At 47.6% G+C, this 15,870-nt stretch overlaps 1 protein-coding gene across 3 annotated transcripts in view; it reads right to left on the bottom strand.

Moving 5' to 3' along the window:
- The window catches only part of LOC147115987 (coagulation factor X), a 64,827-nt gene that overhangs the window by 41,501 nt on the left and 7,456 nt on the right, over window positions 1-15,870 (bottom strand). Inside the window, exons 2-6 of one of the 3 annotated variants that reach the window (XM_085990670.1) lie at window positions 13,062-13,161; window positions 11,526-11,686; window positions 10,648-10,672; window positions 9,445-9,558; window positions 6,719-6,853 (exon numbers count right to left, since the gene is read on the bottom strand). In XM_085990670.1, coding sequence (XP_085846796.1) covers window positions 6,719-6,853; window positions 9,445-9,558; window positions 10,648-10,672; window positions 11,526-11,686; window positions 13,062-13,131 — 505 coding nt within the window. In that variant the 5' untranslated portion in view covers window positions 13,132-13,161. The remainder of the gene's footprint in view (window positions 1-6,718; window positions 6,854-9,444; window positions 9,559-10,647; window positions 10,673-11,525; window positions 11,687-13,061; window positions 13,162-15,870) is intronic. The other 2 variants (XM_085990669.1, XM_085990671.1) reach the window with 2 other exon arrangements.

Raw genomic sequence — 15,870 nt, 5'->3', positions numbered from 1 at the left:
TATTCTCTTATGCTTCTAGCCGACCACTGTCAGTTAAAGGTGTATTCACATGTGGGATTACAATAGGTAAGAGGACTGAGCAGGCGGAGTTCATTGTGGTTAAAGGCCATGGAGAGCCGTTGCTAGGAAGGGAGACAGCCATGAAACTGGGAGTTTTAAAAATAGGCGCAGATGTCTCAGCTGTGGTAGATGTAAGACAGCTACTAGAACAGCGGTATCCAAAGGTGTTCCAGGGAGTAGGAAGGCTGAACACAAAACAGATCAGTTTGTATATCGACCCACAAGTGAAGCCTGTGACCCAGCCACTCAGGCGTATACCATTCAACTTAAGGGGGGGCAGTAGAGGCCAAAATAAAACAATTGAGGGACATGGACATTATCGAACCTGTAACTGGTCCCACCTGTAACTGGTAAATCCTGTGGTTATTGTACCGAAAGCGGATAAGGATTTAAGGTTATGCCTCGACATGAGATGAGCAAACCAGGCACTAGTGAGGGAATGATATCCAATCCCCACCATTGATGAGATACTCCAAGGTATGAACGGCTCGACGGTGTTTAGTAAGCTAGACCTGAAATGGGGTTATCACCAGCTAGAACTGACCCGAGTCACGAGAAATCACAACGTTTGCGGTACATAACGGAGTATACAGGTACAAGAGGCTGATATTCGGTGTATCTTCAGCTAGTGAGCAATATCAGCACGAGATAGCTAATGCCTTAGCTGGAATAGAGGGTGTTGAAAACATCTCAGACGATATTATCGTGCATGCACACGACCAGGAAACGCACGACAGACGCCTGCACGCTGTCATGACCAGACTAATGGAAAGTGGACTGACACTAAACTTAGAGAAGTGCCAATTCAACATGGACCGATTGATTTTCAGGGGAATCCTGTTGTCTGAAAAGGGCATCGGACCAACAGCAGAGAGAGTGCGAGCGGTGGCAGAAGCTCGGGAACCAGAGAATGCTACAGAGGTGAGGAGTTTCTTGGGACTCGTTGGGTACAGTAGCAGATTCATCCCGCAGTTTGCAACGCTATCAGAGCCACTGCGATGCCTGACGAGAAAAGACACACCATTTAAATTTGGATCACAACAGAGATAGTCATTCAGTGCACTCAAGGAAGAGTTGGCCAGAGCCGGCACTTTAGCATATTTTGATAAGGACGCACCAACCAAGGTGATAGCAGATGCCAGTCCTGTAGGTTTAGGGGCAGTACTAGTTCAGGACCAACAGGGACAAGAGGTGCCAATATGCTATGTAAGTCGTAGTTTAACAGACTGTGAGAGGAAATACTCTCAGAGAGAGAGGCCTTAGCTCTTGTATGGGCTTGTGGGAGGCTGCATCCATATGTGTATGGCCGAAAATTTAACTTGGTAACTGACCATAAGCCATTACAAGTGATATACGGCCCACACTCTAAACCCTGTGCCCGTATAGAGAGATGGGTACTTAGATTACAGCCGTACGATTTTAAGGTGATACACATTCCAGGCAAGCAAAACATTGCAGACCCACTGTCACGATTGCTGGGGGAGACAGCAAAACAGGAGAGACACTCTCATGGCTCAGATGAATACGTGAGATTTGTAGCTGTGAGTGCGGCACTAAAAGCACTCACTACTAGAGAGGTGGAGGAAGCCTCTGCTACCGACCCAGAGCTGATTGAGGTATGGAAGGCAATCACAAATGGACATTTTGAGAACGGTAAAGCTTATGCAGCAATTGCAAACGAGCTGTGTGTAGTGGGGTACCTAGTTCTTCGGGGAACACGCATCGTGCTACCCACAGTGTTACACGCACAAGCCCTGGTGTTAGCACATGAAGGACACTTGGGAATAGTTGGAACAAAGCAACATCTCAGAACCAAGGTTTGGTGGCCTGGCATGGACAAGGCAGCTGAAAAACACTGTAAAGCGTGCCACGACTGTCAGATAGTAGCCAGACCCGACCCACCTGAACTGTTGAGACCAACACCATTACCGGAGGGCCCCTGGCAGGATGTAGCTATAGACTTACTGGGACCCTTGCCATCCAACCACTCCATTCTTGTGGTAGTTGATTATTATAGTCGCTACTATGAATACGACATCATGACCTCCACAACAACAGAGAAGGTTATTGATAGTTTAGAGTCAATCTTCAGCCATCATGGTTTGCCAATCACCTGCAAATCTGATAAAGGTCCCCAATTCAGATCTGAATTATTCAAAGAATACTGTGAAAACAACGGGATCAAACACCTGAAAACGACAGCAAAATGGGCTCAGGCTAACGGAGAAGTCGAGCGCCAGAATGCATCGCTGATGAAGAGAATCAGAATTGCTCAGTCAGAAGGACTAGATTGGAAACGTGAACTTAGAAAATATGTGACTGTGTACAGGAGCATTGACCATGCTGTAGTGTATGTACCTTGAAGAAGGAACTATATTCTGCAGCCCCTGAACGCCCTGCTACAAACTGGAGTAGCATGGAAATGGAGCGATGAATGTAAGTGGGCCTTTCAGAAGTGTAAAGACCTGATCACTTCAAGAGAAGTATTGGCTCACTACAACCCAGCACTACCGATAAGACTGGCGTGTGATGCGTCTCCCTACGGCGTTGGAGCGGTACTGTCACATAAATTCCTTGATGGTTCAGAGAGGACAATAGCTTTTGCGTCACGCTCGTTAACTTCAGCCGAGCGTAACTACGCCTAGATTGACAGAGAGGCCCTCAGCCTGGTGTGGGGGGTGAAGAAGTTCAATCACTACCTGCACGGACAGAAATTTACTCTACTAACTGATCATCAACCTCTTGTCTCCATTTTCAACCCTAAGAAGGGCGTCCCGATAATGACAGCGCAACAGCTACAGAGGTGGTCCCTTTTCCTAGGGGCACACCAATATGACATAGAGTACAAAGGAACTAAACAGCATGGGAATGCTGATGGATTGTCGCGCCTACCGTTGCCGATGGTGGAAGAAGCACCTGCAGTGGATCCTGTGGAGATATTCCACTCGACCATAGTCGAATGTCTACCTGTGACGAATGCAAACATAGAAAAGGAAACACGAAATGACCCGACACTCTCCAGGGTCTATGATTTAACGGTGAAGGGATGGCCAGCACATGGCGAACCACTGTTGCCAGCATTCTCGCCGAGAAGAGAACAGCTGTCAGTGTGCCGAGGAACCTTGATGTGTGGATCCAGAGTAGTAATTCCACCCAAATTGAAGGATAGAGTGCTCAATGAGCTTCATGAGGGTCATCTGGGAGGGGTAAAAATGAAGAACTTAGCCAGAGCGTTTGTGTGGTGGCCGGGAATCGATAGAGAAAGCGAAGAGATGACCAAGAGCTGTACAGGATGCCAGAAGGTCCAAAACGCCCCACCACAAGCCCCTCTACATCCATGGGAGTGGCCCTCATCGCCATGGCAAAGGGTACACATTGATTTTGCTGGTCCATTTATGGACTCGATGTTTTTAATTGCGGTGGGTGCACATTCAAAGTGGCCAGAGGTAATAAAAATGTCCTCCACCACCACAGAAAAAACTATTACAGTCTTACGAACTATATTCGCCAGAAATGGGCTGCCTGAACAGATTTGCTCCGACAATGGACCACAGTTTGTGTCTGAAGAGTTCCGGAGGTTCTTAAAGAACAATGGTGTTAAGCATTACACATCCGCCCCATATCATCCAGCCACCAATGGATTGGCTGAGAGGTTCGTTCAAACATTCAAGAAGGCTATCAAGGCAATGTGTAATGAAGATATACCCCTACAACACAAGGTGGATAACTTCTTGTTTGCCTACCGGAATGCGACACATGCGGTTACCAACCAAACTCCAGCCATGATGTTCTTCAATCGAAGCCTAAGATGCCACTTGGATTTGGTTAAGCCAAACATCAGAAGAGATGTGGAGAACAGGCAGTTTCAGAATATGAATGAAAGGCCAACCAGGAGTCTTAAGATAGGTCAACCAGTTTTGGCCCGGGACTACCGCACAGAGAAATGGCAGCCAGGAACGATCTGCACACGGCAAGGACCTCTAATATATACCGTGGACGTTGGAGAGAGCATTGTAAGACGCCATGCTGACCAGATTCTAGAGTCACTGGAAAACATCAAATCTACACCACGATCCTATACACCTGGTGATGAAACCGAAGTACCAATTGCATCTACCTCAGAATCGGTGATATTGGAAGCAGATGAACCAAACAACGACGTTGATCCCGAATCAACTTTGCCAGAAGAACCTGATACCCCAAAGAGGCGTTATCTGGACAGAATCAGGAAGCCTCCTCAAAGACTGAATTTATAATTGATTAACTTCAGCTAATGTATATAGCAACTGTAATTGTAAATATGTTATTTAACTATTAATCGAATGTTATGTACTGTTTAGCTAAAAGGGGAGGAACTGTAGTGTATGTACCTTGAAGAAGGAACTATATTCTGCAGCCCCTGTATACTGCAGTACCAGTAGTGACCACCCCTGTATATAAGCCTGTGTAGTAACTTTGTATAGTAGTTCCAGTTTTGTCTCCATTCAGTAGACACCTGTTATAACCAACTTCTGCAGTCCGTGTCTCAACACACGGACATTACACATGCCACGACAGGAAAGAGCCCGGCAGAGCTGCTCTTTAAATGGAAAATGAGAGGAAAGCTGCCAGACATTACAGAGTCGCGTGCAGACATGGAAGTACGTGACCGGGACGCAGAACAAAAAGGCAAGTCCAAACTGTACGCAGATGAACAGCGGAGAACACAATACTCAGAGGTGGAAGTTGGCGACACGGTGCTGGTACGGCAGGATAAAGTGGACAAGTTCACCACTCCTTTTAATGCCACACCCCACAAAGTTTTGAGTAAAACAGGGAGTCAAGTAGTAGTAAAATCTCCAGACGGAGCACGCTACTCGAGAAACACTACGTTTGTGAAGAAATACAGAACCAATGGACCAAAGGAGACACTCCATGAGCAGGAGGAAACACAAGGGACTGAGGACAGTATAGTAGACCCTGACACACATACCACTGTGACACAGGCAATACCCACTGACACCAAAATGTCAGACATACCTAATACAGCCAGACCTCAAAGGGTTAGAAGAAAACTCCAAAGATGGTCTGATTATGTCACAACATAAACTGTGCGAGAACTGCATGGGTGATGTTAAATGTTTAAACCTGGGAATTATTTAGTTGTGTGATAAGACACAAGTTTGTAAAAAGTTTATAAACCAAATAAGTTATGCAGTGTTATTGTAAGCAACTGTTTGTAAACTGCAAGTTTGTTTCCAAGGAAAAGGGGGATGTCGTGTATTGATTGTGAGTTTGACACCTGTCAATAGGTAATGTAACGTGTGAGTTTGACACCAGTAAATATGGTAATGTAATGTGCATTGCATTATGGGAATTACCTGGGAAAACTGCAGTCAGCCATTTTACACAATAATAAAGAGAACATTGCAGTTAGAAGCGTGTCTGCCTGACTACATGCTTTGATGCGTTCATACAACAAGAATGTTTATTTAACCTATAAAATAAAAAAGGGAAATGCAAATATTGGACCGGGTAGGACATTTCAGGTGTACACCCCCAGAAAGTTATGACTTGTCTTTTCTGGCCTGCTGTGTATTTCCAACATTTTCTGTTTGTATTTACTTAACCTTCTAGCCTACATCAGTTGCCTTCTTGGAATCAATATTTTCAGGGTCCTAAAAGCTCAGGAGCTATCACAGTATTGGCAACTCTCGCGATTTAATCAGGGTACACGCAATTTTTGATTTAAAAAATTCACCCCAACTCCCGATCCAAGTCATGATTTTTTTAAATCTTCGTCACCACCTCCTGTGATTGGCTGCTGGGTTCTCAATTGGCGGGTCCGCGGTCCCCTCGGGGTCCGACCGCGAGAAGATTTCAGGGGGTCCGCGAGTTGGTTTTTCCCATAGTACAGTCTCCCACGAGTTCCTGTTGGTTTTCCATCAGTAATCTCCCCCCTGCGCGATTGGAACAAAGACTGTGCATGCGCACTTTTGGAACGTGTTTGGGCGAGTTGAGCCGCCAGTATATCAGTCACTGGCTTCTTCTACGGATTTATCTCAGTAAGTAAAGATTTTTTGGTTTCGGGCTTCTATGTTGGACATAGCCCATTCACTGACTGCTTTTAATAAACTAGAGGTACTCCGACTGGGAGTTCAAGAGCTTCTTGGAAGTTGAGGGCGGGAAAATCAGTTAGTCCGGTGTGCGTTGCGTGGGCCGAGGTTCGAATGACCTTCCTTTCGAAATTCATCCCTTCTAATTCCTTATATTCACATCCCTGCATTGAAGGTGGCAGTTTGACAATCTTAGACTTACAACTCCAATCATGTCTTCACGGGACCCCTCCTTTTTTTTCCCCCATCTATGTCTAAAAATATCTAATTTCAGGAAACCTTGTGAACTGCACCTCAAATGTGACAATAGCTACACATCGGTGGGAGGGGGCGGTTTCTTTGTAAGCAACATCACATAAGTCCCACCTTGTCTCCAGCCCGGGGGACGTCTGGTGTTATAACACTGAACTTCTTGAGCAAAGGGTCACAAGTTCAAATCCCAGGCTTCACTCTCTCAAACTATGATTGCCCATACTGATCAAGTTTTTGGCAGAGATGCAGCTTGTGGCCATGATCAATATTTAGTGATATAAATGTGAGTTAGTGATAGGTGGACTCAGTACCATTTTTAACACAAGTCTGCTGATCTTCATTCAGTTGATAACCTTCTACACAGGAGCATTTTGCCATTTGTGTTGCCTTGTCAATGTTGCAGTACTGCTGACAGTAGCCGTTCTTGTATTCACAATCCAGATTCTCTGAATTAAAGAACACACAAACACAAGGAAAATATAACTCCTCTCATTATCGGGATTACACTGACTTAAGTGAAGCCCATGCAATTAAAGGGGCAATGGCAGTGTGGATACAAGACTGACTGAGGGACAGAAAGCAGAGAGTAGCGGTGAACGGTTGTTTTTCAGACTAGAGGTAAGTGTGCAGTGGTGTTCCCCGCGGGTCGTTATTGGGGCCACTGCTCTTTTTAATATGTTAATGACCTGGACTTGGGTATACAGGGCATAATTTAAAAGTTTGCAGATGACATGAAACTTGGAAATGTAGTAAGGAGGATAGTAACAAACTTCAGGAGGACATAGACAGCCTGGTGAAATGGGCAGACACATGGCAGATGAACTTTAATGCAGAGAAGTACTAAGTGATGCATTTTGGTAGGAAGAATGAGGAAAGGCAATATAAACTAAATGGTACAATTTTAAAGGGAGTGCACCTGGGGGTGTATGTACACAAATCTTTGAAGGTGGCAGGACCAGTTGAAAAAGCTGTTAAAAAAACATAGGGGATCCATAGCTTTATAAACAGAGGCAAAGGGCTAGATTTTGATTGCGGAGGCGGGACTACAACTTTCGGGGTTGTAGTCCCGCCTCCATCGCGTGGTGGCCAACCCACGTGATTTTCACTTGATTGACCTTGTTCAGCGGGCTCAGCAGGCCAATTAAGGACCACCCTGCAACAGGTGACGTCACAGATTGACATTTCATCTGTCAAAAGCTTTTGACAGATGAAATCAGCATTTGGCAGTTGTCAAACACTGACAATCTGTACTCCAAGTTAATTCCTTCCTCTTGGGCTGATTTAGAGAGCTCCAGAACAGAAAGCTGAATGCTGCAACTTTTGACAGCTCGCGGCCATTCTGCTTTCTGTGCTGGTGAGATGGGGGACTCCTGCGACCTGAAGGAAGGAAGGCTGCAAAGGTAAGTAAAACTTCTTTTAAACACTTTACACACACCAAACACACTTACCTCTGAACTCATGCACACATCACTCGCCTGAACACCGGACATCTCGGCCCCTCCAAGCCCTTCAGCCCGCCTCGCTAACTTGGCGTGGTTTGGAGCCATCGGGAATCCCACACTTCAGTAATAAAAATAGGGATTAGGCTAAAAACTGCCTGTTAACTGGCAGTTAATTGGCACTAATCCCCTTCCTACCTCGGGGAGGTGGGTTCCAGCACAAGTCGGGTATCCGCCTCCTTTGAAACTGGCTTGGGGGCAGGATGGGTTCGTGCCCCCGATTGAGATTTTAACCCCCCACACGCCTCCAATCCCGCCTCCATGGCCCAATGAAAATCCTGCCCATAGAGTACGAAAGCAAGAACGTTATGCTAAACCTTTATAAAACACTGGTTAGGCCCCAGCTGGAGTATTGTGTCCAATTCTAGTCACCACTTTAAGAAGGATGTCAAGGCCTTAGAGAGGGTGTAGAGGAGATTTACTAGAATGGTACCAGGGAGGAAGGATTTCAGTTGTGTGGAGAGAATAGAGAAACTGGGGCAGAGAAAGTTAAGGGGAGATTTTAATAGAGGTGTTCAAAATCATGAAGGGTTTTGATACTTGAAGGGGAGAAAATTTGCAGGGCTATATGGAAAGGGCCTATGATTCTATGATCAGGGCTCCTCACCCAGCCCATCCCTTAACAAAAGGAACTCAAACCGGACTGCTGTCAAATGAGTATACAGCACCGATGTTCCCATTTAGCTGCGCGGCCGGGCAGCTGTCTGAAGCTCCCGCGCAGGCCGTTTGCTGGTTTCGGAATGGAAAAACCGCGCATGTGCAGAGGTTTAAATGGGTCGCGTAGCCCCTTAAAGGGGCCGCCCCCCTCCCCCCCAAAAAATAAAATTCGTGGGTCAATCAGCCAATCAATGCACAGCTTGGAGAGCTCATAGAGGGAGTGCGAAGATCCTGAAAAGTTTGTTTCACTGTAGAGTGTTGGGTGGACGTGTGCGGACCTGAATGGTTGGTTGGTTGGGTGGACGTGTGCGGACCTGGATGGGTGGACGTGTGCGGACCTGGATGGGTGGACGTGTGCGGACCTGGATGGGTGGACGTGTGCGGACCTGGATGGGTGGACGTGTGCGGACCTGGATGGGTGGACGTGTGCGGACCTGGATGGGTGGACGTGTGCGGACCTGGATGGGTGGACGTGTGCGGACCTGGATGGGTGGACGTGTGCGGACCTGGATGGGTGGACGTGTGCGGACCTGGATGGGTGGACGGTCGGTTGGGCGGACCTGAATGGGCGGGCGGTCGGTTGGGCGGACCTGAATGTCGACCGACCGCCCGCCCAATCAGAGGTTCCAGCAGATCTGGTGAGGGGATAATTAGAGTGTGAATGTTGATGCGGTATCTCTCTCACTGTCTGTATCTAGGACTGTGTGTGGGAAGTGTCCAAGTCAGCAATGAGCAGCAACCCAAACAAACATCCACACGCACACATGTCCACCCAACCATTCATGCCCACACATGTACACCCAACCATACATACACATTGACGAATGATGCACATTATTGGGAGGATGGGTTGATGCACATAATCAGAAGCAGCCTCAAACCTGTTTCACAAGTCTGCCCTTTCCATAGGGGAGAGCAGAGGCAAATGTAACTGTAGCCTGTGGTCTTACACAAACCACCGTTGTGGCATGGCGTTGATGTACAAGGATCCAGATCTGTGAATGAGGCAAATAGAAAAGCGTTCAGCGAAACACTTGAAGAATGTGTTAACAGGTTGTCTGCAATGTAAGTGAATGGCAAACTGAGGATTCTGGATAATGGAGCTTGGCTGGGGCTGAATGAAGTAAGTATCCTATGGTTTGATCATCATTCAGTAAATTCCTCCCACATCTGTCAGAACTTTTAATTTCTCTCCCTACAACAGAAATATAATTTTTGTCTGTTGAATTTTGAACTTGTATCTTCTAGTGCTAAAAATAGAACGTAACTGGTTTGCATCCAAGGTCACACAAAGTATTTTTCCACTGAAAACCCATCTATTCAGACCCTATAAATTGGGGGCAGAAGGTGCAAGTGTCTGAGTCAAAGAGTTGTCTAAAGCGTTAATTGTTTAATTGACCTTGGGCCAACCTATGCAATTTCAAACATCTTTGCCATTGTGAAATCTTGGTTCTCCACTCCACGTGGATGAATGAGAGATGTAGTCATCAACTGTCTCTTGTTTCAGTAGAGCTACACAGGTGGCCCCAGGCGACCTTGACCGAGATCAAAGAATCCGGCTCTGGCCTCTCCCGGGTAGTGGGTTTGATTGACAGCTATGTTTGAGACGTTTGATAAGGGAACAGGAGCACCGATTGGCTGCAATCCTCTTTGACGGACAGCTCACTGGTCAGAAGTCTCATAGATTGGGGGGAGGGGGTCATAGAGTCATAATGGCACAGAAGGAGGCCATTCGCCCCATCGAGTCTGTGCCGGCTCTCTGTAGAGCAATCTAGTCAGTCCCATTCTCCTGCTCTATCCCGTAGCCCTGCAAGTTTATTTCCCTCAAGTGCCTATCCAGTCTCCCCTTGAAAACATTGAGTGTCTCCGCTTCCACCACTTCTGTCGGCAGCGAGTTTCAGGTCCTCACTACTCGCTGCGTAAAAAAGTTTTCCCTTACATCCCCACTGTATCTCTTGCCCAAATCCTTAAATCTGTGTCCCCTAGTCCTTGCACCATCAACTAGTGGGAACAGCCTTTCCCCGTCTAGCCTAAGTATCTCAGAAACGAGCCATTTCACTGCAAGTGATAAAACTAACACTTACTTTTGTATAAAAACCAGAACTCCATCTGTTAACAGAAAAAAGTTTGTTAAAATCCCTGTGATCTACTCATGGGAGTCATTAACCTGCCATCATTTCAGCAACCTCTGATTGGACCTTTGAACTGTGACACTGTGCCAAAGGTCTCGGATACATGGTAAATGGGGGTGGACCACCTCTTTTCAGTTTACTAATCTGGTTAAAACTAGTTTCAGCACTGTTGGCTTAACCTTCATCAACAGCAAATTGCTATGCAATGCATAGTAAATGATGTTCAAGGAGCTGCTCACCAACTCGCCCCCTTCTAGAGTCCATTTTAAAACATGATACTCTGAGGTGAAATGGAAAACTCAAAATACACCTGTCTCCATGTAATACAGGGAGCTCCTGGGGAAAGGCCACATGGTAGACAGGGAGCAGATTCTTTCACAGAATTCCAATCAAACCAGTCAATAGCATTGGGAGTAGGAGTGACACTGGGATTGGAGCAGACTTGCGACAGGGAATGTGAACGAGTTGGGGAAAAGGAACTGGGACCTGGCAGCGGAACAAATACACACATTGATCAAAACACTCCAACATGTGCACATGCACAAACATACCCAAACACACAAAACGTGCCTGTCTGTCTATTACAAGCATATGCAGGACACATGTGCAGCCAAACACAGTCATGTACAGGTATAAATACGCAGACATGTACACCCCTCAAACATATAAACGTGTGTGTGTGTGTATATATATATATATATATATATATACACACGCATCCAAAATCAGGTGAGTACATATGCGCACACAAACTTAGACAGGCATATAGACACATACTGCACATGTGTACATGCCTGTGTGTGTTTCAGTATCAGAGTAAAGAGTCTTACAGTTCTCTCTCTGGATTTATAAATTTCTGCTGCTTCCTCAAATGAGCAGGATTCCTCATAGCATTCTCTCTCCAGAGATCCTGGTTTCATCTCTTCCCAGAACCAGTTTGCACGTTTCTGAATTTTCAGCACTCTGCTCGCTTCATTCCTCTGGAAAAACACTGAAAATGTTTGGGTGGGGGAGGAGAGGGGCGAGAGAAAGGATCACAATTGGTAAGCCAGGCTGCGTCCAGAATTGTTCAGAGCTCAAACCTTTTATTAACAAAGGCCAAGATTTACTGTATAATGCACATACTCACCACACCATTGCACCTAAAGTGGTGTTATTCCTGGCCTCAGATCCTGAGCACGAGGGATCAAACTGAAACAGTGCGGTTGGGTGAAATTTCCTTGTCACTGCCGGCCCATGAGCAGCGCTTGGAGTGAGGTAGGAAATTTTGCCAGCGTGCAAATTCACAAGGCTTCCCCCTACCCCGTTTCCTCCTGCTTCCCGAGCAGTTCCACGATGCGCCCACCGAATCGCCACCGATCTCATTTATGCCCGTCAGCCGGTGGCGATGTGGATGGGTTTCCCGGACTTACCCCGCTATTGCACCCAGGGTAAGTTACGCCTCTTTGTATTAGGCTCAGCAGCCATCAGGATCAGCTGTTAAAAGCGGAAGTGAGGTGGCACGGCAGACAGTTTCTCAGGATATGCAGCAGGAGGAGTCCATGTCCACTGGACAGGAGCAGTGCACTTCATTCCAGGTTGAGCTGCGTCTGATTTTAGTGGGTTGGCCATTAAGATGGCCTGGTCATAGCCCTGGAGGGACTTGCCTGAAAATTTGTGTTGGAGAGCAGCAGCCTGTAAACCTCCAGGCCTGAAGCTTCAAAAGAAAAAAGGCCCTTTCATTTGCAGGCCTGTTTTCAACTTGCTGCCTCCGTCTGACTTGAGGAGGGTCATGGTGCAAGTCCCCACTCCCAGCTTCATGAGGCAGCTGTGTGCCAGGGAATCCCTGGGCCACACACACAGGAAACTGAAGGCGAAGGGCCAGAAACTTCCCCTCCACCGACTCTTTGGCATGAGTATATAGGGCTTTCTTCTTTTGCAGGCCCAGCTCTGGCCCTTGAGAGCAGCAAAATTGGACTGCCAAGGAGGCAGTGGAGGTAGATAATGTGGAAAATTTAAGGGAAAATTGGATAGATATTTGAGAGAGTGGGAGATTGAGGTATTAGTTTTTGGGATGGGCTAGATGGATTTCAGAATCTTTTTTAGCTCTTTGTACTTTACTTCGAGACAGTCTATTGTAGGCTTCCAGTGCTAATCTTGTACGTGTCCAAGTGTCCATTCAAGAAACCGTACCAAATTGAGCAGCATGGTTAATGTTTTAATGCCAAAAGAAGCCTTTCATGTCACAGGTGATAATGCTGAGATATTAGCTATTTCCCTGTCAAGTATTTCTTCTTGATGCAGCAATACTGTCAATTCTATTTCTGAACACACTTCATTAACACACAGACAACTCAAAGTAGGATCAGTGTGACCTTGGCACCTACCTGAGCTCTTTACACCTCCTGTACAGCTCACCAGCATCAGCGACGCCAAAAGCCAATAATATCCCAGCATCTTCAGGGATTGATAGCAAACCTAGTCTGTCTGGACAAAAAGGGACATGATCAGAGACCAGAACCTGCCATTCAATGAAACCTTTGGAGCCGGCCCGTTTCCCTGAACTGCAATCAACATCAACAACAACAACTTGTATTTATATAGCGCCTTTAACATAGTAAAATGTCCCAAGGCGCTGCACAGGAGCGTTCTCAAACAAAATTTGACACCAAGCTGCATAAGGAGATATTAGGGCAGAGCTTGGTCAAAGAGCTAGGTTTTAAGAAGCGTCTTAAAAGGAGGAAAGAAAAGTAGAGGTTTAGGGAGGGAATTCCAGAGTTTGGGGCCTAGGCAGCTGAAGGCACGGCCACCAATGGTGGAGAAGTTAAAATTGGGGAGGCCAGAATTAGAGGAGCGTAGAGCTGGGGGCGGTTACAGAGATGGGGTGGGGTGAGGCCATGGAGGGATTTGAAAACGAGGGTGAGAATTTTAAAATTGAGGCATTGCTTAACCAGGAGCCAATGTAGGTCAGCGAGCAGATGGGTGAACGGGACTTGGTGCGAGTTAGGACACAGGCAGCCGAGTTTTGGATGACCTCAAGTTTACGGAGGGTAGAATGTGGGAGGCCGGCCAGGAGTGCATTGGAATAGTCAAGTCTAGAAGTAACAAAGGCATGGATGAGGGTTTCAGCAGCAGATGAGCTGAGGCGGGGTGGAGTCGGGCGATGTTACAGAGGTAGAAATAGGCAGTCTTGGTGATGCACAATGGTCAACTTTATAAAATAATTGACATGGGCTGTTTCCATGGGCCAGAACAGGAGGGAATGTTTGCCCCTTCCCACTGACATTTACCTCTACCCCCACTTACAGTCAAGTAGTTTTGATGGTAAAGGCACTTAACCTATGGGTAACAAGGGGCAATGTTTCATTGGTATTCATCAACCTATGATTTAACTCTGCGATAATAATTACCTCAGGGCTACAGAAGACTGAGACAGCTTGTGGTAAACCACTTTTATCGTTCACTATCGTTACACTATAGTTATCACTGTTGTATTGTTATCACCGTTCTCACTGTTGTATCACTATACGAGGTCGCCTCTTGTCGCGCTGTTATACCTGGGCTGACCACCTCCGACTCCGCCCATGGCTCCACCTACCTGCCCAGGTATAAAGGTAGTCGACTGGCTGGTATTCCTCCTTGTTGGACCCGATCACCCACGAGGGTGGGCTCTGTTATTTAGTCAATAAAAACCTTTAGTTACGTTCCTAACTCGTCGCTTTTTATTGGACGAATTGATAGGTATATCAATTTTATTGACTAAATTTTAAAGATGTTTGCTACTGACCAGCCAGGAGCCCTCCCAGAAGCACAGCCACAGCAGCCTTCAGACACCGGGCTACACCAGCCATGCCAGCCGGCTTGGCTGCAAGCCCTCAAACCACCGTACCTGGATCTAAACCCACAGGCAGCAAACTCAGCCCTCAACTTCAAACACTGGCTGGACTGCTTCGAATCCTACCTGGAAGAATCCGGCGTCCCGCAGAGATCCAAACTAAGACTTCTGAACGCCCAAGCGAGCCCGAGAGTATACGCACTCATCCAGGACACGACTACATACGAGGCCGCTATCAACCTACTGAAACAGCAGTACCGGAGCCCGGTAAATTACATGTACACCAGGCACCTCCTAAGATCCCGCCCGCAACAGCCAGGAGAGTCTGTAGCTGAATTTTTATGGGCGCTAAGAGCACTCGGCAGGAACTGTGACTTTAAAGCGGTGACGGCTGTTGAAAATACGGAAGATAATATCCGCGATGCCTTTGTGAAAGGCCTACGGTCCGACTACTCACGGCAAAGACTGCTTGAAGCTAAAGACCTCGACCTGGACAAAGCTGAAGCCCTCGCTCTCTCCCTAGAGGTGGCCCATCAGGACCAGGAGGCGTTTTCCAGGTACTGCTCACGACCCTGGGACTCGGGCCCGACCCCTACCGCAATACCCTTCGCAGCGCCGCCCCCGGGACCTACCTCAGCGTCGGCGTCCCGGACCCGACCGGGCCCGCCACCCCCGGTACCGGCTCCGACATCGGGCACCCGCGATCGGGCCGCCGGCTGCTTCTTTTGCGGCCAGGAGAAGCACCCGAGGTCGCGCTGCCCAGCCAGGAACTCTACCTGCTCAACCTGCAGGAAGAAAGGCCACTTCTCTAAGGCCTGCAGGAGCGGATCTTCAGAGGCCAGCAGTGCCTCATGCGAACTGTGGGGGCGGCCATCTTCTTTCACGGCAACTGAGGCCAGCATCCCCACACGTGAGTCATGGGGCGGCCATCTTTGATCAAGGCAACCGACCCCAATAGTGCCTCGTGAGTTATGGGGGCAGCCATCTTCTCCGCCATTTTGTCCTACCTCGTGGGAGACGCCATTTTACCCACCACGCCCGACTGCCACCGAGCCCCCGGACCTGACGACCGCCGACGACAACGACTCGCTTACCTACACACTAGCCTCCGTCACTCTGGATCAAGCCCGCCCACACCACCTGTCCAAGTCGATGATGGACATCAAAGTAAACGGACACGCCACGACCTGCCTGTTCGACAGCGGAAGCACGGAGAGCTTCATCCACCCAGACACGGTGAGCCACTACTCCCTCCCTGTCCTGCCAACGCGCAACCGAATCTCGATGGCATCGAGGTCCCATGCCACGGACATTAGCGGCTACTGTGCTGTGACCTTGTCGGTTAAGGGCACAGAGTATAA

This window comes from Somniosus microcephalus, chromosome 6, assembly GCF_052327205.1.
Source record: "Somniosus microcephalus isolate GS21.2 chromosome 6, FLI_Smic_1.0, whole genome shotgun sequence".
Taxonomy (NCBI): domain Eukaryota; kingdom Metazoa; phylum Chordata; class Chondrichthyes; order Squaliformes; family Somniosidae; genus Somniosus; species Somniosus microcephalus.
Note: the sequence above shows the minus strand (reverse complement) of the source record. Positions and strands in the feature narration are given on the sequence as shown.